This window comes from Physella acuta, unplaced genomic scaffold (assembly GCF_028476545.2).
Source record: "Physella acuta isolate Inbredline_101_S28 unplaced genomic scaffold, ASM2847654v3 ptg001201l, whole genome shotgun sequence".
NCBI lineage: Eukaryota > Metazoa > Mollusca > Gastropoda > Physidae > Physella > Physella acuta.
Genome location: NW_026732718.1, coordinates 47,874 through 71,983, shown reverse-complemented (window position 1 = coordinate 71,983; position 24,110 = coordinate 47,874). Strand labels below are relative to the sequence as shown.

Here is a 24,110-nt window from a genome sequence, read left to right as displayed (position 1 = left end):
AGCACTGGTACAAAGAAAGGGTATGGGACGGAGTGGTCTAGCGGTAGAGAGCTGGACTGCTAACCCGTTAGTCTCGAGTTCGAATCCGGGTTCAAGTCAGTAGACCGTCCCTGATGGGTACCTAACTCACGTTAGGGAAAGTAAAGGCGGCTGACCACACTATCTCTTCATATGCCGAGGTCACAGAAACAAGTGAACTCTATTTCACTTGCCCCATAGACCGTCAGGTTTGAAAGGGAAACTTTACTTTTACAAACAAAAGGTGAGAGAATTTATCGTGTAAAACAAAACGTCGTCCAAACTTCACGGACAATAAAGGTTAAGACAGTCGGGCCATTTCAACGGGTAGATTGTGAGCTAAAGAAACCTGTTAGCTCCCTAAGCTGAGGGGGGCGGTGGCGGCTGTATTGTTACAATCAAACGTCACCCGGTCATTACTGGCTTCATTAGGGTCGGCCGTTAATGGACACTTTATTTTTATCATTGATCAACAGAAAGCTTGAAGATTTGCAGTGATCATCTAGGAACAAGGTGAAGGACACACCAACGGATTTTAGCGCGCAGCAGTTTTTTTGGCCAGCAGAGAGTTATTGAGAAGGATATTGCTTACATGCTGGGGATACCCAGGTTGGTAAATTGTATTAATTCTGTGGGCGGTGGCGTAGTCGCGGATGTTCGGGGGACTAGAAGTCCACTCCAATTATAGATATAATCCACCCACTCCACACCCATGACATGCATACCCACAGTAGAGGTCGACAAAGTTTTACTCACTGCATTTCCCTTCCACCCCCCCCCCCCCCAATCTCCCCCCCCCCCCCCCCCATACACACACCCCTGGTTGGGTTAAGATCAGGTGCAGATTAAGGTAAAGATCAATTATTAATTTTTTTGAACAAGTCTGCAAAATAAATAAAAAAGAAAAATAACTGCAACACTTCTAATTCTTAAAAAGCAAGTGTGACACCACACACACACACACTCACACTCCGAGGGTGTGACTGTATTTAACGACGACTTAAAGCCACACCAATGTCCTATCTAATATTTTTTTCTGAATCGTACTTTGTCCACTGATCTCCCTGCAGTGTGTGTGTGAGGGTGAGTGTGTGATTGTCCCTATATAGCCCGTGTATTGTACAGCACGAACATGGCTAAACCGACGGTGCACAACCCAAACGATTGTTGACATCACGGAGTACAAACAACCGAGAATAACCGGAAGCAGAACTCTTCACTGAACAGAAAAAAAAATGGCGCTCTTTATAAAGTTGGTTTGCTGATTTCTCATCGACAAATGGACATTTCGGCAAATTGGATTAGAGGATCGACCAACATTATTCTTTTTAATAAACGAAGAAGGAAAAATACGCTTTTATTTCATTCTTGATGATTGTTTTAATTTTGACATTTGCGGAAGCGAAATAGGGAATATTAAAAAGAAAACAAAGGTAGGTAACTACAATTTGTGCGATAAGTTATACAAGCAAGAAGATCGAGTTTCAGAAAAGGGACATGACTTCAACGAACGGCCCCTAGAAAACAAAGGTAGGTAACTACAATTTGTGAGATAAATTATACCAGCAGTATCGACAAGGAGATGGAGTATCAGAAAAGGGACACGACTCCAACGAACGGCCCTTTAACGTTAGCCGCTGCATTAGGCGTAATCATTAAAAAGGTTAGAAAATTGATCAAATTTCTTGGGCCGGCTTATAAAACGCGCTCACCGGCACGCACGGGGCTCGCGCGTTAAAATCAAATAATCAAATTTAAATCCCCTTGCCCGTTGAAACATGTGCTTATTACCGCCCTTGTCCAATCAGTCGTCTCCCTTGGGGGCTCTAATTTGTGGATTACGTCCCATTGTCTGCGTCCCCTTGAGCGGGGATTACTGGTGTCACGGTGACACGGTCGCGCGCGCATACCGGCACACGTGTGCAGAAGTTGAGTTAAACTTGGGGGCATTAATAGGATTACGTGGCATCGGCTGGAGAAATGGCAGCGCGGCCTGGGGATTAAAGAAAGTGGGGAGGAGCGGGATTAGCAAACAACATTTACTTTTTGCTAGCCGGAGAGACGCAAAAAAACAGATTTTCTCAAAATAATAATTGTCTTCTTGTTTCCTTTACATTTTTATTCAACCCGCTTTTCACCGATCATTTTTCTCCCTCTCGCAAATTTTAAAATTGTTCTGGGTTTCGCAACAGTTGGGCCTTCAACTCAATACATTTCATACAAGTCTAACTTTGACTACACCTCAATACATTTCATACAAGTCTAACTTTGACTACACCTCAATACATTTCATACAAGTCTAACTTTGACTACACCTCAATACATTTCATACAAGTCTAACTTTGACTACACCTCAATACATTTCATACAAGTCTAACTTTGACTACACCTCAATACATTTCATACAAGTCTAACTTTGACTACACCTCAATACATTTCATACAAGTCTAACTTTGACTACACCTCAATACATTTCATACAAGTCTAACTTTGACTACACCTCAATACATTTCATACAAGTCTAACTTTGACTACACCTCAATACATTTCATACAAGTCTAACTTTGACTACACCTCAATACATTTCATACAAGTCTAACTTTGACTACACCTCAATACATTTCATACAAGTCTAACTTTGACTACACCTCAATACATTTCATACAAGTCTAACTTTGACTACACCTCAATACATTTCATACAAGTCTAACTTTGACTACACCTCAATACATTTCATACAAGTCTAACTTTGACTACACCTCAATACATTTCATACAAGTCTAACTTTGACTACACCTCAATACATTTCATACAAGTCTAACTTTGACTACACCTCAATACATTTCATAGAAGTCTAACTTTGACTACACCTCAATACATTTCATACAAGTCTAACTTTGACTACACCTCAATACATTTCATACAAGTCTAACTTTGACTACACCTCAATACATTTCATACAAGTCTAACTTTGACTACACCTCAATACATTTCATAGAAGTCTAACTTTGACTACACCTCAATACATTTCATACAAGTCTAACTTTGACTACACCTCAATACATTTCATACAAGTCTAACTTTGACTACACCTCAATACATTTCATACAAGTCTAACTTTGACTACACCTCAATACATTTCATACAAGTCTAACTTTGACTACACCTCAATACATTTCTCATACAAGCCTAACCAAAAGAGCATTCTACAATCAAAGAGGCGTTTTCAACACTCCATTCAGTACAGTATGTACATCTTGCAATATTTTACTGCATTATCTATAGTCAATTCATTCGAAGACCTAAGGTCGAAACTTTAACCGAGGGTGAATTCTCCAAAAACTTTAATTTTGTTTTATTAATTGCTCTTATAGCCTAAAACAACGTTTGAATTAATTAACACAACAGAATGCGGCTTCAAGCTAACGAAATTATAAATATAACAAAACACCAAAAAACCCCAGCTCTTATGTGTATACCCACCTCAGGGAAAATAAAGGCGACAGGCTACACAATCCTTTCATATGCCGAGGTCAAGGTAACAGGTGAACTCTACTACTCCACTGGTCCTATAGACTGTCAGGTTCGAAAAGGTACTTTAATACAAAATGCCCCCCCTCCCCCCACTTTTTCCCAAAAGCAACCAACAACACTGGTTTAACTTACAAAACGTAAGATAAACATGATTTGAATTTGAACACCGAGCACGTATTTATGAATGAATACGTTCCTGGTTGTACCAATCTACCGTAGCAGGGTTTTACACTGGACATCAGCAGTTCATCGAACTACGACCACCACAGGAGATAAAATAAGAGAGGGAAATGACCGCCGGCCGCGGCTAATTTCCCGTGAATTGATTGGATACGCTATTTCTGTCAGACTAAATCTGGGGCTGCTGCCCACACAGATGGTCGTCAGAATGGGATCCGTGACTCTACTGCCCTCCACGGGTTTCCCAACCCTGCCCGTGGGGCCCCGGGTCTCGTTAGGGACGGCGTGAGTGTCGGCACCACGTGGCGGTCCGAAAGCCGAGATGGCTCCCAGGGGCGGCGTTTTGGCCCCGGCCCAGAAATATTAGCGGCTCGTTGCTCTTGATTTAACGGTGAAGACCGTGCATGAGGGGTGAGGAGTTGGGCCGTTTAACGCTTGATTAGGCAGTCTGGGCCGCGACACATACACCACACAATAGAAGAAGGAAAAAATAACATAACTCGCGTTTTAGACGTTGTAAACGTGTTTGTAAAGATTTAAAAAAAAAAAACACACCACCTAATCGTCAAACACTGAGCCCCCCCCCCCCCCCCCCCCCATCCCCACCTCACCCGAGTGTTGATCTTGTATTTACACGAGTATAAGGAAACCAGCAAACCGATTTTTTGGCGTTAATTGCGTTCCCGAGTAACCGCTAATTTGATAACCAATTCAAACCACTGGAATGGCTCAGGGCTATTTTAAAACCACGGTTTCATTTTCCCCTCCGTCACGGCTAATTGGTGACGCAATCTGTCGCTAGGGTTGCCGCTACGGCCGAAAAGACGTCCAGCGTAAGTTAGTGCTGTGTCGTAACGTCGCCTGGGCAACGGCTGGACAACGTACTCAAGTCTCTGGGGAACGAGTGGACAACGTACTCAAGTCTCTGGGCAACGGATGGACAACGTACTCAAGTCTCTGGGCAACAACGTATCACAATCCGAGTTGTTCAACAATGTTTACACGTGAACAGTGCGACACGAACAAACGATGTATGGATCTACCAGAATACAAGAGAGACGTAACGTGGCAAAGGTCAAATTACAATTAGATATTTCCTAGCTGGGCTTCAATCTGACTTCTCAAGTGATGTCACTCAAACAAGGTGTACATTCAAGGGGATTTAGCTGATGTTACAAAGGGGGCTTGGCTGGTGACCCAAGTGATATAAAGGAGGTTTTGATGGTGACGCAAAGGAGATTAACTGATGATATCAAGGGCCGTAACTGGTGATACAAAAGAGACTTAACTTAAGAGACTTAAAAAAGGGGACATAACTGGTGATATAAAGAGGACGTGATTGGTGATATAACTGGGACGACCGGCGATATAAAGGGAACTGACGATAGAGTCCGGAGCTAAAATGGACATTTTAAGGCGTCTGAGCATAGCGTTGACCACAGAGCCACGTCATCTGCATAGCCCTAATTCACATACGCCAAGACCGCTATTTCTGGAGTGGGTTCTTTTATTCAACGTATAGACCGATATATTTCCCCCGAAGCTCTCAATACATTACATCACTATGCCCCTCCCCCCTCCCTCCGCCGATCAAGAAATACAATTCGCCCCCCCCCCCCCCTTACAACAGCCCAGCATTAATTGAGCAGACAGATTCCACTCCAGTCTGCAGCAGATAACAGACATTACAGCGCTGGTCTTTCTCAATCAACCGACCTCCACTGTCAAGGATTCTTTTAAATAATTAAAAAACGATAACATTCGTCGATAAAATCGATTTTATCCCAACATCATCGGTTATCCTTGCGCGTGGCACTGAAATCTCAAAAAAAAAAATTAAAACATCACAATGTGAGGAGGAGGGGTGGTAAAGGAAGCCGAACACTAAAAAAAAAAAAGTTGTCAATTTGCATCCAATCCCTGTGTCAATAATTTCGACATTACGGCCACTCGGACAAGGTGGAAACTTGCTCACACGGAGCAGGTACACCGCTTGACGGGCGGTCGTCCCCCCCCCTGTCTGGACAGACAGGGCCGCGGCCAGAGAAAAGACTTCCCGCAGCACTTCCGCTAACCAATGAACGCACTCTAAGTAATCAATAGCCACTACAGGTAACGCCGCTCTCCTCCATGTGTCAACAAGGCTGTCGGCGAAGTAGGGAATAGCTGCTGGTGCCAGTGGTGCTGGTGTTAGATCGAGGTACCACGTGGATAAGTTATGGTACACAAACCAACGGCATATCCAAAGCATCGTGCAAGAAGAGGACGGCGTGGCCTAAGCGGTAGAGCGACAGGCTGCTAATCCGAAAGTCTCGAGTTCGAATCCAGAAGTTTCTGATGCCAATGATGCTGGTGTTAGAACGAGGTACCACGTGAATAAGTTATAGTACACAAACTAACGGCATATCCAAAGCAATATCACAGAGCATTGTGCCAGGAAGGGACGGCGTGGACTAAACGGTAGAGCGCAAAGACTGCTAATCCGAAAGTCTCGAGTTCGAATCCAGAAGTTTCTGATCAATGTTCCCTCTAAGCTGCGCGGGTGTGCGGCCGCGCAGTAGTTTTGAGCTGCCGCGCAGTGATAAGATAAATATATCCTTGTATAAGACTTTAAGAACAGCGCGCACACAAAATGCATTTTGCACACTAGCTTTTCCCGCTTAGAGGGAACATTGTTTCTGATGCCAATGATGCTGGGTACTGATGTTAGAACGAGGAACCACGTACACAAACCAACGGCATATCCAAAGCATCGTGCAAGAAGAGGACGGCGTGGTCTAAGCGGTAGAGCGATAGGCTACTAATCCGAAAATCTCGAGTTTGAATCCAGAAGTTTCTGATGCCAATGATGCTGCGTACTGATGCTAGAAAGAGGTACCATCATGATAAGTTATGGTACACAAACCAACGACATATCCAAAGCAATCCAATAGCACAGGACATTGTGCTAGGTGAAAGTGTGGCCTAAGCGGTAGAGTGCCTAGCTGCTAACACGAAAGTCTCGAGTTCGAATCCAGAAGTTTCTGATGCCAATGATGCTGCGTACTGATGCTAGAAAGAGGTACCACCAGGATAAGTTATGGTACACAAACCAACGACATATCCAAAGCAATAACACGGGATATTAGTAGTATATTAGGTCCCTTTTGGGTATCATTTTTGGCGGAGGTGGGGAGGGTGAGGAACAATGACATATAGTAAAATACTCGGGAGCAGGATGCGCGGGATGCGCAATGACATATAGCAAAATACTCCCAGCCTGGCGCATCGGGAGGGTAAGGGTGGGTGAGCAGGATGCGCAGGATGCGCAAAGACATATAGTAAAATACTACGCCAACTGGGGTTGGCGGAGGTGGTGGGGAAGTAGGTCACCTTTTGGTGACCTTGTGACGTAATCATTAACCTTGTGAGGTAATTAGTGACTTTGTGACGTCATCATTGACCTAGTTACGTAATTTTAATGCGTTTTTTAATGAGTTTTAATGAGTTTTTAAAATTTAATTAGTTTTTATTAACGAGTTACGTAATTTAATTACTTTGATTGTATTTTTAATTAATTTTTATTGACCTAGTTACGTAATTGGATTTTAATGAGTTTGAATTTAATTACTTTGTTTATAGTGTGTAATTTTTATTAACGAGTTACGTAATTGGATTTTAATTTTTTAAATTTTTTCAAATTTTTAAATTTTTTTTTTTTAAAATTATTAATTTAATTTGCTTATTTGTTTATTTTTAATAAGTTTAATTAATTTGATTTTTTAATTAGTTTAAATTTTTTTTTTTAAATTTTATTTTATTTTATAATTAGTTAAATTATTATTAACTAGATACGTAATTTGATTTTAATTACTTTGTTTAATTTATTTATTTGATATATTTCTTTTCTTTGTTGTTTAATTTGTTGGTTTGTTTATTTGATTGTATGTCTGTTTTTAAATTCTCCCCTACATCGAGCGTGTACTAGAACAGTCTTTGTATACCAGCCTTTAACCAGACATGTAACACCTGTTACGTATCGACCCGCCCCCGAAGTTTTCTCACCGCTCCCCGGTTTTAAATGGGAATGTATTGATCGCACCCACGGGCCATCACAGCATGATGTCCCACCTAATTAAATTTTTGTTATGCTTCACCGAGTTTCCCCCGAGCGGTTTGATAGGTCATGATGATTTATGTGGGTTCGCGAAGCGAACACTGCAGGGGTTATGGTAATTATCGCAAAGCCAGCGTTAAGTGTGGGAACACCTGTTACCACGTTAATCGATTTTTTCCCCCGGTTGGGTCCCGTGCTTTTCACTAACAGTTATACGGACAGTATCATAGGTTTTTTGTTTTCACCTAGGCAATGTTTTGTTGTTGGTTGGTGTAGAGTTTATACCAGGGTCGGTGAAGTTTTCACCGAGGTTGGTTTTGAACTCGGACCATGCATGTTTAGGAATTGCTAAATTTTAATTAATTTTTGACCTAGTTACGTAATTTTAATGCGTTTTTAAGGAGTTTTTAAATTTTTAATTAATTTTTATTATCGAGTTACGTAATTTAATTACTTTGATTGTATTTTTATTTTGTTTAATTTGTTTGTTTACTTGTTGTTTAATTTAATTACTTTGTTTATATTGTGTAATTTTTTATTAACGAGTTACGTAATTTGATTATTTGTTTACTTTTTAATTATTTTTATTTTGTTTATTTTTAATTTTATTTTATTTTATAATTAGTTAAATTATTATTAACTAGTTACGTAATTTGATTTTAATTTTTTTTTTTAAATTTTTAAAAAAATTTTTTAAATTATTATTTTTAAATTTTATTTTTAATTGTTGTTTACTTGTTGTTTAATTTAATTACTTTGTATAATTTATTTGTTTGAAATTCATTTTAATTAGTTTGCTGTTAATTATTGGCGACAGATGTTACCAAGCGGGTGGTGGTGGTGGTGGTGGTGGTGGTGGTGGTGGTGGTAAATTTGCTTAAGATTATAAACTTCAAGTTTTAAAAATCAACAACGTTATGGACCATTCTCCACCACAACGAACGTTACAAACATAGAACATCCATTAAAGATAACGATCAGCCACAGCTGTTACGTATCGACCCGCCCGCGAAGTTTTCTCACCGCTGCCCGTTTTAATGGGAATGTATTGATCGCAGCCGCTGGCCCATCACACCTAATTAATTTGGTCACGCCTCGTGGGTTTATGTGTTGTTCACGGACGCGAACACAGCAGGGGGTATGATAATTAATTGAAAGAGCTAAGTGTCTCTCCCCGAAGCTAGCGTTAAGTGTGGGAACACCTGTTACCACGTTAATCGATTTTTTCCCCGCTCGGTTACTATAGTGAGAAGCCATCACGTAACAGCTGGTGCTGTAATTACGCCGACTAAGGACATTGGTTGTAACTATGCGCTTATAGCGAGGGTCACCGAAAACAAAAATATATTTAAGGGTCGGAATTTTCTTTCAACCACCGTTAAGTCAGGTTTTGAGACGAAACGAAGTCTCGGTAGGTTCGTGTTTTTTAATGGGCGACAGGGCGACTTGGTGCGTTGGTACGTAGGTATGCGGGGTAGACATGTTTTTTACAAGTCTGGAAAAGTAATTACGTTTTTTATGACCGTTCCGATTTTCTTTTGATCTGACCACCATTTGACCACACTGAGCCAGATAAATTTAACAATTGTCGCAGCGGGGTTTATTTTAAGTGCACCCCGTGCACGCTTGTTTACATTTTAAAAGACGTCTCGCGTGTCTTCCCCTTACGGCTTCCCTAATAGAGAAACGAGAAGAAAGACAACTGTTCTAAAATTAGAACAGCCTTGGCTACAGACACGAGTATCGTCCCTTGTGAAAAAATTCGCGTCAGAATCCTTAACTAAACAGTCAATTTCTTTAAAAAGTTAAAAAATAATTTAGGAAGACAAGGGTTAACAAAATATATATCTTAGTCTTGCAGCAGATTACCTTCCCATGTTCGCTTTAGTATTACAGTTTTCATCAATCTTCTTTTTGACTTGAACTTCTTTAATTTTTAAGAAAGTTTACTTATACATAATACATTACGTCTAATGACAATTTTTTTATTTTTACCACTCAATGTATTTTCTTTTTCTATATCTTACATTGTCATCTTAATTTTTGATCACCTTAGGTGGTGGTAAGGTGGTAAGGTGGTGGTAAGGTGGTGGTAAGGTGGTGGTAAATTTGCTTAAGATTATAAACTTCAAGTTTTAAAAATCAACAACGTTATAGTACGTCGTGTCAAATGACACACCGTTAAAATGTCTACATTTAAATTTCACCAAAATAATGATGTATAAACTAAATATGATATGACGTTAGCATACATATCATTCAATCTAATCATTCTAAAGTACAAATCAATAATTTTTATTTATTAAGGGGCTGGGTGAGTTATTTTTATTCGGGCGCCCAGGGAAGTTTGGAGTTGGTTGGAACAGATTTTATACACGAGTCGGTGACGTTTTCACCGAGGCAAGGGTTCGAAGCTAGACCATGCATGTTTTGGAATTGTTAGGGGTCGAGTTCATACTAGGGTCGGGGAGTTTTGCTAATACTGAGGCAGGTTGTAATGTTGGTACATGCATCCTTGGAATTGTTAGGGGCCGTGTTCATACTAGTGTCGGTGAAGGTTGGTTTTGAACTCGGAACATGTATGTTTTGGAATCGGTAGGTCTAGAGTTCGTACTAGTGTCAGTGAAGGTTGGTTTTGAACTCGGAACATGCATGTTTTGGAATCGTTAGGTCTAGAGTCCATACTAGGGTCGGTGAAGATTTCACCGAGGCAGGTTACAAAGTTGGTACATGCATGTTTAGGAATTGTTGGTAGCCGAGTTCATACTAGTGTCGGTGAAGGTTGGTTTTGAACTCGGAACATACATGTTTTGAAATCGTTAGGTCTAGAGTCCATACTAGGGTCGGTGAAGATTTCACCGAGGCAGGTTACAAAGTTGGTACATGCATGTTTAGGAATTGATGGGGCAGAGTTTAAACTAGTGTCGGTGAAGGTTGGTTTTGAACTCGGAACATACATGTTTTGAAATCGGTAGGTGTAGAGTCCATACTAGGGTCGGGGGAGTTTTCACCGAGGTAGGTTACAAAGTTGGTACATACATGTTTAGGAATTGATGGGGCAGAGTTTAAACTAGTGTCGGTGAAGGTTGGTTTTGAACTCGGAACATGCATGTTTTGAAATTGTTGGTAACCGAGTTCATACTAGGGACGGGGGTGTTTTCACCGAGGCAAGTTACAAAGTTCGTACATGCATCATTGGAATTGCTAGGGAGAGTTAAACTAAGGTCGGTGAAGTTTTCACCAAGGCAGGTTACAAAGTTGGTACAGGGATGTTTAGGAATTGTTGGCAGTCGAGTTCATACTAGGGTCGGGGAATTTTGTTAGCACTGAGGCCGGTTGGAAAGTTGGTACATGTATGTTTGGGAATTGTTGGTAGCCGAGTTCATACTAGTGTCGGTGAAGGTTGGTTTTGAACTCGGAACATTCATGTTTTGGAATCGGTAGGTGTAGAGTCCATACTAGTGTCGGTGAAGTTTTCACCGAGGGTGGTTTCAAAGTTAGTACAGGTATGTTTTGGAAGTGTTAGGGGCCGAGTCTAGAGTGGGAAGGCTTTTGTTTTCACTAAGGTAGATTTAAAACGTGGACCATCCCTGTTTCGGAGTTGGTCGGGGTAGAGTTTACACTAGAGTGGGACGGTCTTTGTTTTCAACAAGACAGGTTTCGAAATTCGGCCATGGATGTTTTGGAGTTGGATGGGAACGTTGTCACTTGTGACAGTAAACGAAGGGGGATAAATGTTTGTCTGTTACTTTGTCCTTTGTCTGTCCAAGGGAATAGTGTGGGTAGTGGTACGGTGTGTTTATCTATCGGTTGTTTAGGGACGGGGGCGAGGGCGGCGGACAAAGTTGTCGATGTAGGTAGGGTGCAAGAGATATTCAACGTGGAGTGGTATCTACAAGTTATGTATCCCAGTCTGTTGGAGTGGTTTCTAGGGGGTTGTGATATTAGTTGAATAAATATTTGTCTTTAGGATTGTCATAAATCCTTTGTCTCTTTAATGGAATAGAATGGGTAGTGGTACGGTTGGTATTGAGGTTAGGGATGGGCGAAGGGGAAAGGGGTTGCGGACAAAGGGAAGGGGAAGGGCGAATAGTGATAAAAATAACTCACCCAGCCCCTTAATAAATAAAAATTATTGATTTGTACTTTAGAATGATTAGATTGAATGATATGTATGCTAACGTCATATCATATTTAGTTTATACATCATTATTTTGGTGAAATTTAAATGTAGACATTTTAACGGTGTGTCATTTGACACGACGTACTATAACGTTGTTGATTTTTAAAACTTGAAGTTTATAATCTTAAGCAAATTTACCACCACCTTACCACCACCTTACCACCACCTTACCACCTTACCACCACCTAAGGTGATCAAAAATTAAGATGACAATGTAAGATATAGAAAAAGAAAATACATTGAGTGGTAAAAATAAAAAAATTGTCATTAGACGTAATGTATTATGTATAAGTAAACTTTCTTAAAAATTAAAGAAGTTCAAGTCAAAAAGAAGATTGATGAAAACTGTAATACTAAAGCGAACATGGGAAGGTAATCTGCTGCAAGACTAAGATATATATTTTGTTAACCCTTGTCTTCCTAAATTATTTTTTAACTTTTTAAAGAAATTGACTGTTTAGTTAAGGATTCTGACGCGAATTTTTTCACAAGGGACGATACTCGTGTCTGTAGCCAAGGCTGTTCTAATTTTAGAACAGTTGTCTTTCTTCTCGTTTCTCTATTAGGGAAGCCGTAAGGGGAAGACACGCGAGACGTCTTTTAAAATGTAAACAAGCGTGCACGGGGTGCACTTAAAATAAACCCCGCTGCGACAATTGTTAAATTTATCTGGCTCAGTGTGGTCAAATGGTGGTCAGATCAAAAGAAAATCGGAACGGTCATAAAAAACGTAATTACTTTTCCAGACTTGTAAAAAACATGTCTACCCCGCATACCTACGTACCAACGCACCAAGTCGCCCTGTCGCCCATTAAAAAACACGAACCTACCGAGACTTCGTTTCGTCTCAAAACCTGACTTAACGGTGGTTGAAAGAAAATTCCGACCCTTAAATATATTTTTGTTTTCGGTGACCCTCGCTATAAGCGCATAGTTACAACCAATGTCCTTAGTCGGCGTAATTACAGCACCAGCTGTTACGTGATGGCTTCTCACTATAGTAACCGAGCGGGGAAAAAATCGATTAACGTGGTAACAGGTGTTCCCACACTTAACGCTAGCTTCGGGGAGAGACACTTAGCTCTTTCAATTAATTATCATACCCCCTGCTGTGTTCGCGTCCGTGAACAACACATAAACCCACGAGGCGTGACCAAATTAGTTAGGTGTGATGGGCCAGCGGCTGCGATCAATACATTCCCATTAAAACGGGCAGCGGTGAGAAAACTTCGCGGGCGGGTCGATACGTAACAGCTGTGGCTGATCGTTATCTTTAATGGATGTTCTATGTTTGTAACGTTCGTTGTGGTGGAGAATGGTCCATAACGTTGTTGATTTTTAAAACTTGAAGTTTATAATCTTAAGCAAATTTACCACCACCACCACCACCACCACCACCACCACCACCACCCGCTTGGTAACATCTGTCGCCAATAATTAACAGCAAACTAATTAAAATGAATTTCAAACAAATAAATTATACAAAGTAATTAAATTAAACAACAAGTAAACAACAATTAAAAATAAAATTTAAAAATAATAATTTAAAAAATTTTTTTAAAAATTTAAAAAAAAAAATTAAAATCAAATTACGTAACTAGTTAATAATAATTTAACTAATTATAAAATAAAATAAAATTAAAAATAAACAAAATAAAAATAATTAAAAAGTAAACAAATAATCAAATTACGTAACTCGTTAATAAAAAATTACACAATATAAACAAAGTAATTAAATTAAACAACAAGTAAACAAACAAATTAAACAAAATAAAAATACAATCAAAGTAATTAAATTACGTAACTCGATAATAAAAATTAATTAAAAATTTAAAAACTCCTTAAAAACGCATTAAAATTACGTAACTAGGTCAAAAATTAATTAAAATTTAGCAATTCCTAAACATGCATGGTCCGAGTTCAAAACCAACCTCGGTGAAAACTTCACCGACCCTGGTATAAACTCTACACCAACCAACAACAAAACATTGCCTAGGTGAAAACAAAAAACCTATGATACTGTCCGTATAACTGTTAGTGAAAAGCACGGGACCCAACCGGGGGAAAAAATCGATTAACGTGGTAACAGGTGTTCCCACACTTAACGCTGGCTTTGCGATAATTACCATAACCCCTGCAGTGTTCGCTTCGCGAACCCACATAAATCATCATGACCTATCAAACCGCTCGGGGGAAACTCGGTGAAGCATAACAAAAATTTAATTAGGTGGGACATCATGCTGTGATGGCCCGTGGGTGCGATCAATACATTCCCATTTAAAACCGGGGAGCGGTGAGAAAACTTCGGGGGCGGGTCGATACGTAACAGGTGTTACATGTCTGGTTAAAGGCTGGTATACAAAGACTGTTCTAGTACACGCTCGATGTAGGGGAGAATTTAAAAACAGACATACAATCAAATAAACAAACCAACAAATTAAACAACAAAGAAAAGAAATATATCAAATAAATAAATTAAACAAAGTAATTAAAATCAAATTACGTATCTAGTTAATAATAATTTAACTAATTATAAAATAAAATAAAATTTAAAAAAAAAAATTTAAACTAATTAAAAAATCAAATTAATTAAACTTATTAAAAATAAACAAATAAGCAAATTAAATTAATAATTTTAAAAAAAAAAAATTTAAAAATTTGAAAAAATTTAAAAAATTAAAATCCAATTACGTAACTCGTTAATAAAAATTACACACTATAAACAAAGTAATTAAATTCAAACTCATTAAAATCCAATTACGTAACTAGGTCAATAAAAATTAATTAAAAATACAATCAAAGTAATTAAATTACGTAACTCGTTAATAAAAACTAATTAAATTTTAAAAACTCATTAAAACTCATTAAAAAACGCATTAAAATTACGTAACTAGGTCAATGATGACGTCACAAAGTCACTAATTACCTCACAAGGTTAATGATTACGTCACAAGGTCACCAAAAGGTGACCTACTTCCCCACCACCTCCGCCAACCCCAGTTGGCGTAGTATTTTACTATATGTCTTTGCGCATCCTGCGCATCCTGCTCACCCACCCTTACCCTCCCGATGCGCCAGGCTGGGAGTATTTTGCTATATGTCATTGCGCATCCCGCGCATCCTGCTCCCGAGTATTTTACTATATGTCATTGTTCCTCACCCTCCCCACCTCCGCCAAAAATGATACCCAAAAGGGACCTAATATACTACTGATATTGTGCCAGGAAGAGCGTTAGGCTGCTAACACGAAAGCGTCGAGTTCGGGTCCAAATCAGTTCGAAAGAGAACTTTACTACTGTAACAGGTTTTAATACCACGCGTGGAATTATTACAACATGGTCATTGACCTCGTGGTATAAACAGTGGTATGAGGTACATTGGCGTAGAGAAGTAAAAAAAAAAAAAGAGTACATTACTTTGGTAGTAGAACATCAACTCATGTTACGTCACAGAGAAGCATCCAACCCGCTTATAAAATTGTACACGAGAATTTATACACCCCATTGTACTTATGATGTTTTAGTACACTGTATTTATGTAAGGCACCCAACCCTATTTAAGACTAATATATTTGGTTTAACCGTGATAAGGAACAAAGAGAAAGGTAAAAAAAATAAAGACCACACCGTCCAGTCTTATTTACACACAAACCAGTGCTGTATATCGGAGTCACAGCTACTATATTCGGTCTAACTCAAAGAAAATCACCCATTTCCAACACATAATACTAATTTAAGAGGGTTGGGTTATTTTTTGGCATTCGTCACATTTCCCGCCCATCGCCAGAGCGTTGATCAGTTAAAGCGAATATTTGAAATGAGCAAGGACAATGTAGAGTCGGCCGACCAGGAGCTAAGAGTTAGGGTTAGCCATAAACCATTTTACCTGCGTCTAGAGATCGATTAGCCGACACCGTCCGTCTTTCGGGAGGGGGGGGGGGGGGGTAAAAACATGGTTAGGGTGTGTCGAGGCGCGTGCGGCAGTCTAACATGGAATCATGGGAATAGATCATTGCAGGTCAAGGACGTTTCCTTATATGGTAGGGGATGTAGTTTTTGGACGGATCTGGCCAGGCAGTTTCTTCAGTCATGAAGTTAGCAAAAGGGAAACCTGTCCACCCCACCCCAACCCCCCTCACCACCACCTCTACAGTTTTCGAACAGTGCGAGTCCAACATATCAGACCAGCTATATTATGTAATGCGATAGATGAAGTTTAGAGCTATGTAACGACAAAGGCAGATTCGTTCATCTACCCCCCAAATCCCACACACAACTCTTCAATCCAACAATGCAAGCAAACAAGTTAGTGGAGGTTAATGACCTTCCCGTAAAGCTGTTGAGAGCGGTAGAGTTTTAGATGGATATACCTAACTCGGCATTCCAAGGGGATCTAAACTCGTATAAAAAATATCAAATTGGGACCCCTTCCACACACCACAATATAAGGAAGTATGTATTTTTATGTCGCTTTAGTGGTTTCTCGATTTAGACATCTATTAAAACGTACTTAGCCCAACACCCAAGGTCAGCTAGTCCCTGAAACACCATGTACCTCAACACCCTGATCAGCTATTCCCTGAAACACCACGTATCCCAACTCTCAAGCTCAGCTATTCCCTGAAACACCATGTACCTCAACACCCTGATCAGCTATTCCCTGAAACACCACGTATCCCAACTCTCAAGCTCAGCTATTCCCTGAAACACCATGTACCTCAACACCCTGATCAGCTATTCCCTGAAACACCATGCCACCAAGCCATAAACGTCAGTACACCAAGTCCTCAAACAACAGGCATCAAGTGACAACTAATAATTTTCGAACAATTAGTCTTAGACAAAGTGCTGGTAAAAAAAAAAAATAATGCCCTAACAAAAGGCTGTTGTTTTTTCTTCTGTGCGTGAAAGACGATATCCCTAATACTGGGTAGCGAAAAAATACGGACAACATTTTCAAATAAAAATAATCTCGAAATAAACTACTTAAGACACATTTTTTATCGTCTACAACAGCTTAATGTGACTTGCCGCCCGCGACTCTTATTCTAATGACTCAACCCAATCACGTCACCCAGCACCGACTCACGCGAGCGTGCATGCAACTCGTATGCATTTACACCTGTGTGAGCCGGCCTAGAGCAGAACAAAAAAAAGCCGGGCTTTAACGTGGGCTCTTAACGTCCTACACAAAAACTCGGTTCCCCGTCAAACCATTGTGTGTTACAACACAGGGCAATTAACACATTTCTGTCATTAGATAAGTTAATTGCCAGTTAATTAGCAGGCAAATATTAAGGTATCAAGACACGTCATCAAAGAGGTTGATAAAAAAGTTAAGGCTGGAGTAATAGGGTAGGGGGGGAGGGGCTGTCGTTAAACTAGGTTGTCCACTAGGTTGGGTGAGGGCTTTTATTATTGCAGGTGTGGGAGTCTCAATTACTCCTCTAGGGGGGGCCCTTGGGATTGCTTCTGTAGGTTTGGGGCTATACTTCTGCGGGGTGGCCCCAAGGCAAGATGTGGCCCATGTAGGACTGTACCAAGGCAAGATGTGGCCCATGTAGGACTTTACCAAGGCAAGATATGGCTCATGTAGGACTGTACCAAGGCAAGATGTGGCCCATGTAGGGCTGTACCAAGGCAAGATGTGACCCATGTAGGACTGTACCAAGGCAAGATGTGGTCACAGTAGGACTGTACCAAGGCAAGATGTGGCCCATGTTGGACTGTACCAAGGCAAGATGTGGCCCATGTAGGACTGTACCAAGGCAAGATGTGGCCCATGTAGGACTGTACCAAGGCAAGATGTGGCCCATGTAGGACTGTACCAAGGCAAGATGTGGCCCATGTACCAAGGCAAGATGTGACCCATGTAGGACTGTACCAAGGCAAGATGTGGCCCATGTAGGACTGTACCAAGGCTAGTTCTGGCCCATGTAGGACTGTACCAAGGCAAGATGTGGCCCATGTAGGGCTGTACCAAGACAAGATGTGGCCCATGTAGGGCTGTACCAAGACAAGATGTGGCCCATGTAGGACTGTACCAAAGCAAGATGTGGCCCATGTAGAACTGTACCAAGGCAAGATGTGGCCCATGTAGGACTATAACAAGGCAAGTTCTGGCCCATGTATGACTGTACCAAGGCAAGATGTGGCCATAGTTGGGCTGTACGAAGGCAAGATGTGGCCCATGTAGGGCTATACCAATGCAAGATGTGGCCCATGTAGGGCTGTACGAAGGCTAGATGTGGCCCATGTAGGGCTGTACCAAGGCTAGATCTGGCCATAGTTGGGCTGTACCAAGGCAAGATGTGGCCACAGCAGAACTGTACCAAGGCTATGCCACACCAATTTAAGCAACTCTATTTAATTCATTAATTCATCTGCTATTGTGTGCATCCCATCTCATGAGACTAACTCCCATAGGAATTACTATGATAAAGAAATAAAAAGACTCACAATTTCTCTAACAGCTGGTGAGTGAACTCAATCCTCCTGGGATGATTCTGGTCCATTTCTTTAATCTGTCTGGCCACCTCTCTAATGTGACGGGATAATTTGTTGTACCTTGTAATAACAAACAAATATTTTTTAAAGAATAACAAGGTCTACTAAAATAAAAAACTTAGGTGTCTAGAAAAAGAGTTTGTGCTAGCAGCGTAAAATGTATTTTTAAAAGATATATAATTAGAAATGAAAATTTTTAGTGTTTACATAATTATTTTTTACCTATGAATAAAATAAAGCAACATTTAATAACGGAAATATTTGTACACTATTTTGGCAAATTATCTCATTCTCATTCATAATCATTGCTGACTTGAGTAATGCCCATTAGCCAAGCAGACCAGCACAGGATAACAAATTAAGCATTTCTCACAAAACTAGGAGTATCCAACAGTTCATGTTCCTTCCCCAATGTATCATGCTGAAATGAGACCTATGGCACCATACACTTTAGCACTAGCAGAATGGTTCTAAGCCTTTTGGGAAATACCAAACCTCATCAGTTTTATTTGTGCATTCACCAAAACCTTCTTAATAGTTCTATGATTATTGTCAGTACATACAAAATCCAATTGTGAATTATTATTTACAAGCCGAACCGCTGCGTAGCATACGCAACTATTTAGTGAGGAACAATTATCCCCCCCCCCCCCCCCCGCCTGAAAGCAGTCGTCCATGACGATAGTTTACAGACAATGATAAGATCGAGCAGAACTTGTTACCTCCCCTAAGTTTCAAATCTTTTAAAAACTAAATTATCTGCCCCTAATAGCCATCACTAATTTGACCCGGCTCTACAATTGTAAACATTCGGCGTAAACCACAGCTAACCAGACTGGTGGGGGTGATAGCAATATGGTCTGTTGCGCATGCCTGGTGAGCAAGGGAGGGGGTGGGAGGAGGGTCAGAGAATTGGCTCACGTGCGCGGTGGTGTCGGCGTAGAGAATTATTAATATAGATATGAGTCATGTGTGTGTATTGACCTCCGCCGGACCACCTGAGAATGACTCACTGGATCCCCGGGGTTTGATCGAACCCAAGTTAAGAAACATTGCAATAGAATGAGCTCGGCAACAATGCTTGGCATTTATTATTTATTATCAAAGTGTTTGCTTGAATTAAGAAATAAACAACTTTATGATACTTTATATGTTTAATAAAATTTTAACTACTAAATTGATTTAATGGAACATCGATTGACCATTACAACCTGGGGATTTCTGCACATTAAATATGGCTAAATATGAATATACAGAAGGACAATTTCAAATTTATTTTGTAGTTATGTTATTCCACATAAAAGAAAAACAATTGTAAAATTTAATTTTTGGCTAGCTCACAAGATTATTATGATCTTTATTCTTAAATCATATAATAATAAATTTAAATATAAATTTATAATAATAATATATTTTGTACTGAACAAACTGCATTCAGATGATGTATATATAGAAATTATAGTCTAGATCTACATTAATCCATGTGTATTTTTAATTTTAGCCAAAGATTTTTAAATTCGGCTATCATTTCATGCTAATTTTGACTGGGATTAGGCCTAGTATCTTGCAATAACAAGGTTTGAGGTTAATTTAGAGAGTATTTCTATTTTTTTTTGTTTTATTTCTATAATAAATTAATTATTAACGTAATTTATTAATCAATGATCATGAATAATTTGTGTAGGTAATTACCATTTTAAAATTAAGATGAATAAATGTCAGGTGAAATAGCATGTCCGTTTTAATCAGTTATTTTCAAGTCAAAATTTTCACAAGTTTTTTTCTCTCTTTGCATTGCTGGCAATACGCAAAATCAAATTCTTTTCTTGCTTGCAATCACGTCACAAGCAAGACAAAATTAAAATAATCCAATTTTAATTGTTCTGAAAAAGGAAAGTCCCCCTTTCATGAATAATGACAATCAAAGTTATGTAAAAGTAACTACTTATTCGAAGCAAACATCCAATGGATTTGAACCAGTGACATTCTATGACAGTGGCACATTGCTCCACTCAATCATATACCATACTTTTATATAGGCTTAATATTATAATAATATCAGATGTATTGATAACAATTTGGACTGGGAATAGCCCTGTTGTGAACTGTGGCTGACAACAGACACTTCATTCTGTAACATTCGGTAACTAATAGTTAATTTTATCATTTATATATTTAAGATATGTTTCCAATGTGTCTACTACAACAGTAGGCTTAACTAGAGTACTAAGATCTAGTTCTTGATGGTAAAACAAAAATGTTAGGACAACACTACTTTTTTAGGCCTAGTTATAATGAATTGTTTTAATTTTTTATAAATTTGACAAAATTGAGAAAAATTAAAATTTAGGCTAGCATTTGGAAATTATGCTTGTGGTACAATTTTCAAGGGTATGAGTAATATATAGCCTACTACTGTTTCAAATAGGAGCCTATTTCTATTCATTGTATTGTTCACTAGGCCTATCCTAATTAAAAATAAATTTGTTTAAAAAATACAGTAGACAAGAAACTTCAATAAGTACTAAAATAAGGTTTTTGTGTGTCTTTTGTGTTTTATAAAAATATGCATACGCTCGGCTAGAGGTAACACACGATGAATTTAAATTTAATTTAATATGGGCAATGCTAAATTTGCAGCATTGCTCGCTAGTCTGGAGGCATGGCCAGTTGCTAACAACAATATAGCGTCCACACTGGATGCATTGCATGACTTCTGACGATTTTTCATCTTAGCTCCAGTGACCTTCTTAGAATTACTGTTTAAAATGTTTACCACGACCAAAATGGCAGTGTTTTCATATTATAAAAACAAACCATAAGTGGCAGGGCTATACATGCCAGAAAAGCATTTTAAAATTTGGTTTGGAGAATGGAGCTAAATTCAAAAGTTGGTTTCATTAAAATTAATAGAAATTTTAAAATATCAACGGTGTAGATACAAAAATGAGCCAGCAAGTAAAGCTTAATTAGTTTTATCAGTCTAAGAAAAAAGAAATCAAATATTGTGAGCTGTTTTTTTATAAGACCGAAGCTCATATCACAACCAATTTTTATTTATTTTTTAAAAACATGTGACCCGCCTTTTTGGGTGATCACTAGTGAGGAACAATGTAAACAAAACGTCTTTGAAGTCTGCATCAAATATCATTTTAAATTGGTCGCGGTAAAATTTTCAAACCTACCACCACCCTGCGTAAGTATCGGGTGGTGGTAAAATGCGAGGCGAAAATGTCACGTGGCCGATGGTTTTTGTGCCCTTTTCCCAGTTAACCGCCTCGCCATTCCGCGTCTCCCAATTTCCCAACACCCAAAAAAAGTGCCTAATGAATAAAATAAGTCTATTAGGCCTATTCAGTGATCATGCTTAGATTGAAAATTGAGTAGGCTAAATTTTAGATTTAGTGAGAAAATCAAAATTTGAGTTTCACAGTGAGATTATGATTTTAGAATAATCTAGAACTAGATTCTATATTACCAACTCACAGAATGTTCTATTTTTATTTTTTTGTGGGTCTAGAACAGTGTTTCTTCCAGACTTTTTTCTCCGGGGGGGGGGGGGGCACTTGAAATTTTTGGGGGTGGTGGTAGACTATCTTCGGGGGGGGGGGGACACTGTTAAATAAAAGTATATATTTTCTATATAAATTTTATAGGCCTAATAGGTTGAATTATGGATTTTTTAAAATAAAATATTCTGTTATTTCAAATACACCATTAAGTTCCTTACCCCTTAAGAGAACATTTGACACCACATTTAAGTATCTAGCTTACTCGGTTGACGAGAAAAGAGAGAATTTGAAAATTAACCGAGAATGGAAAATGAAAGTCATAACATCGTTTTTGCCCCTCGACCGGCATAACATGACGTCGTGGACTTGGGTACACGAGCTTTTAATTCCCGCCATGGTAATTGCGTCAGCTTAGGTTATTTACTCACCGGAAAATAACAAAAAGCACCTGGTTGATAATAAAACTAGATCTAGTTAGGGCCTATTTTATTTTATTTATTAAATTCTACTCTACATGTTATTCATACCATTTTATGAAGTAATGAACACGTGCATAAATCAAATTACCATAATAAATATTTTTATTTCAAATTTTAATATAATATATAAATTTCATTTCGTTCGGGGGGCGAAGAGATGCCTGGAAGAAACTCTAGTGTAGAACTAGATTTCTAGTTTTTTTTCTAACTCTGTGAATCATGATTTAAGCCTAGATTTAGAATCTATAATTAATAATGAATAGATCTAGATATAGGCCTATTTATTTAATAATTTTCAACTTTCTTTAGGGCTTAGGGGCCTAAGGCTAGGGTCTAATTTTTAGTTATCTTTGCAAATTTTTGTTTAAACTTCAACTCACAGCGTGTAATCTTCTCTCCTCTGAATGAAAAATTTCCTCATTACTTTAATTTCGTGTAAATTATTTTCTACTTCCCATGCTAGGAAATCTACTTTTTTAAGCAATTTTTTTTCGTGGAACTTAAGTTTTCGAACCATGTTTCTTTGTTAAAAGTTTTTATTTTAATTTGCAATATTTTGTTTTTATGTTTACTTCCAACGTGAATCTAACAGGAAGTGTTCAGGGGAAGCTATTCTAAATATTATTTTTCTAACAAAGGTTTCGCATTTTATATTTTTCATATGAGGACTAGAATTAAAATCCTTAGATCTATATAAATTTTAAGTTCTTTTGCAGTAGTAAAGTTAATAAATCGTTATTTACTACACTTTTTAAAAATTATATTCATTCTTAAAATAACTTCACACATCAGACTGCAACTCATGATTTTTTTTTTTAAACATTGATTTATTTCTAAAATATTGCCAAAGCTCGGTCAACACAATCACAATGTATTCTAGGCCTAATCAATTTCTATGACAATTTACTAAACAGTTTTTCAAATGCAAAATAGCGGCTAAAATTCAGTTTTAAAATCACTTTTTAAAAATGCAAATGTGTGACGTCACACTATCTGAATTAACAACCCCCCCCCCCCCCCCCACCCACCCTTATCATAAAATGTCACAAAATTTACTTTTTATATTTAACAAGTTTTTAGCGCAATTTCCATTCTGGAGAATTGCGTTTATTAACGCGTCATTTCTGGGAATGGATGGATGGATGGATGAATGAATGTATGGATGAATGTGTGTCCGGGCTTTAAGTCGTATCTCCTCCTCAACGAAGCAATATCGATGACTAGTTCCAAAAGCAATTATGTTAAGCAAGTTACGAGAATGAGCATAGGCCATAAAAATTCCGGGTTTCTTTCATGTATTTCCCGGAAAAGCCAAAAAACCTCGAACAAATGCAGTTTTTGGCCCATATCTCGGCAACCAGACCACTTAGCGACTTGAAACATGTACCAATCGATTCCTGCCATAATTTAGAACAATATTGCCGAAGAAAGTTTTCAAAAATATCCTCTCGTTTAGTCACAAATTTTAAAATTACATAAACACCTACAAACCGATCGTTCTTCTAGCTTGAACGCATCCCAGCATTATACGTCAGAGCTATTTTTAGATAACATAAGGAAATTGCGCATTAATGTCACTAGACTTTTTAATTAACTTGTTTT

At 38.6% G+C, this 24,110-nt stretch overlaps 1 protein-coding gene across 1 annotated transcript in view; it reads right to left on the bottom strand.

Moving 5' to 3' along the window:
• LOC131957059 (U3 small nucleolar ribonucleoprotein IMP3-like) overlaps positions 1-23,111 on the bottom strand; it is a 32,576-nt gene extending 9,465 nt beyond the window's left edge. Inside the window, exons 1-2 of the mRNA XM_059321760.1 lie at positions 22,889-23,111; positions 18,470-18,577 (exon numbers count right to left, since the gene is read on the bottom strand). Coding sequence (XP_059177743.1) covers positions 18,470-18,577; positions 22,889-23,025 — 245 coding nt within the window. The 5' untranslated portion in view covers positions 23,026-23,111. The remainder of the gene's footprint in view (positions 1-18,469; positions 18,578-22,888) is intronic.
• Positions 23,112-24,110: the final 999 nt, after the last annotated feature.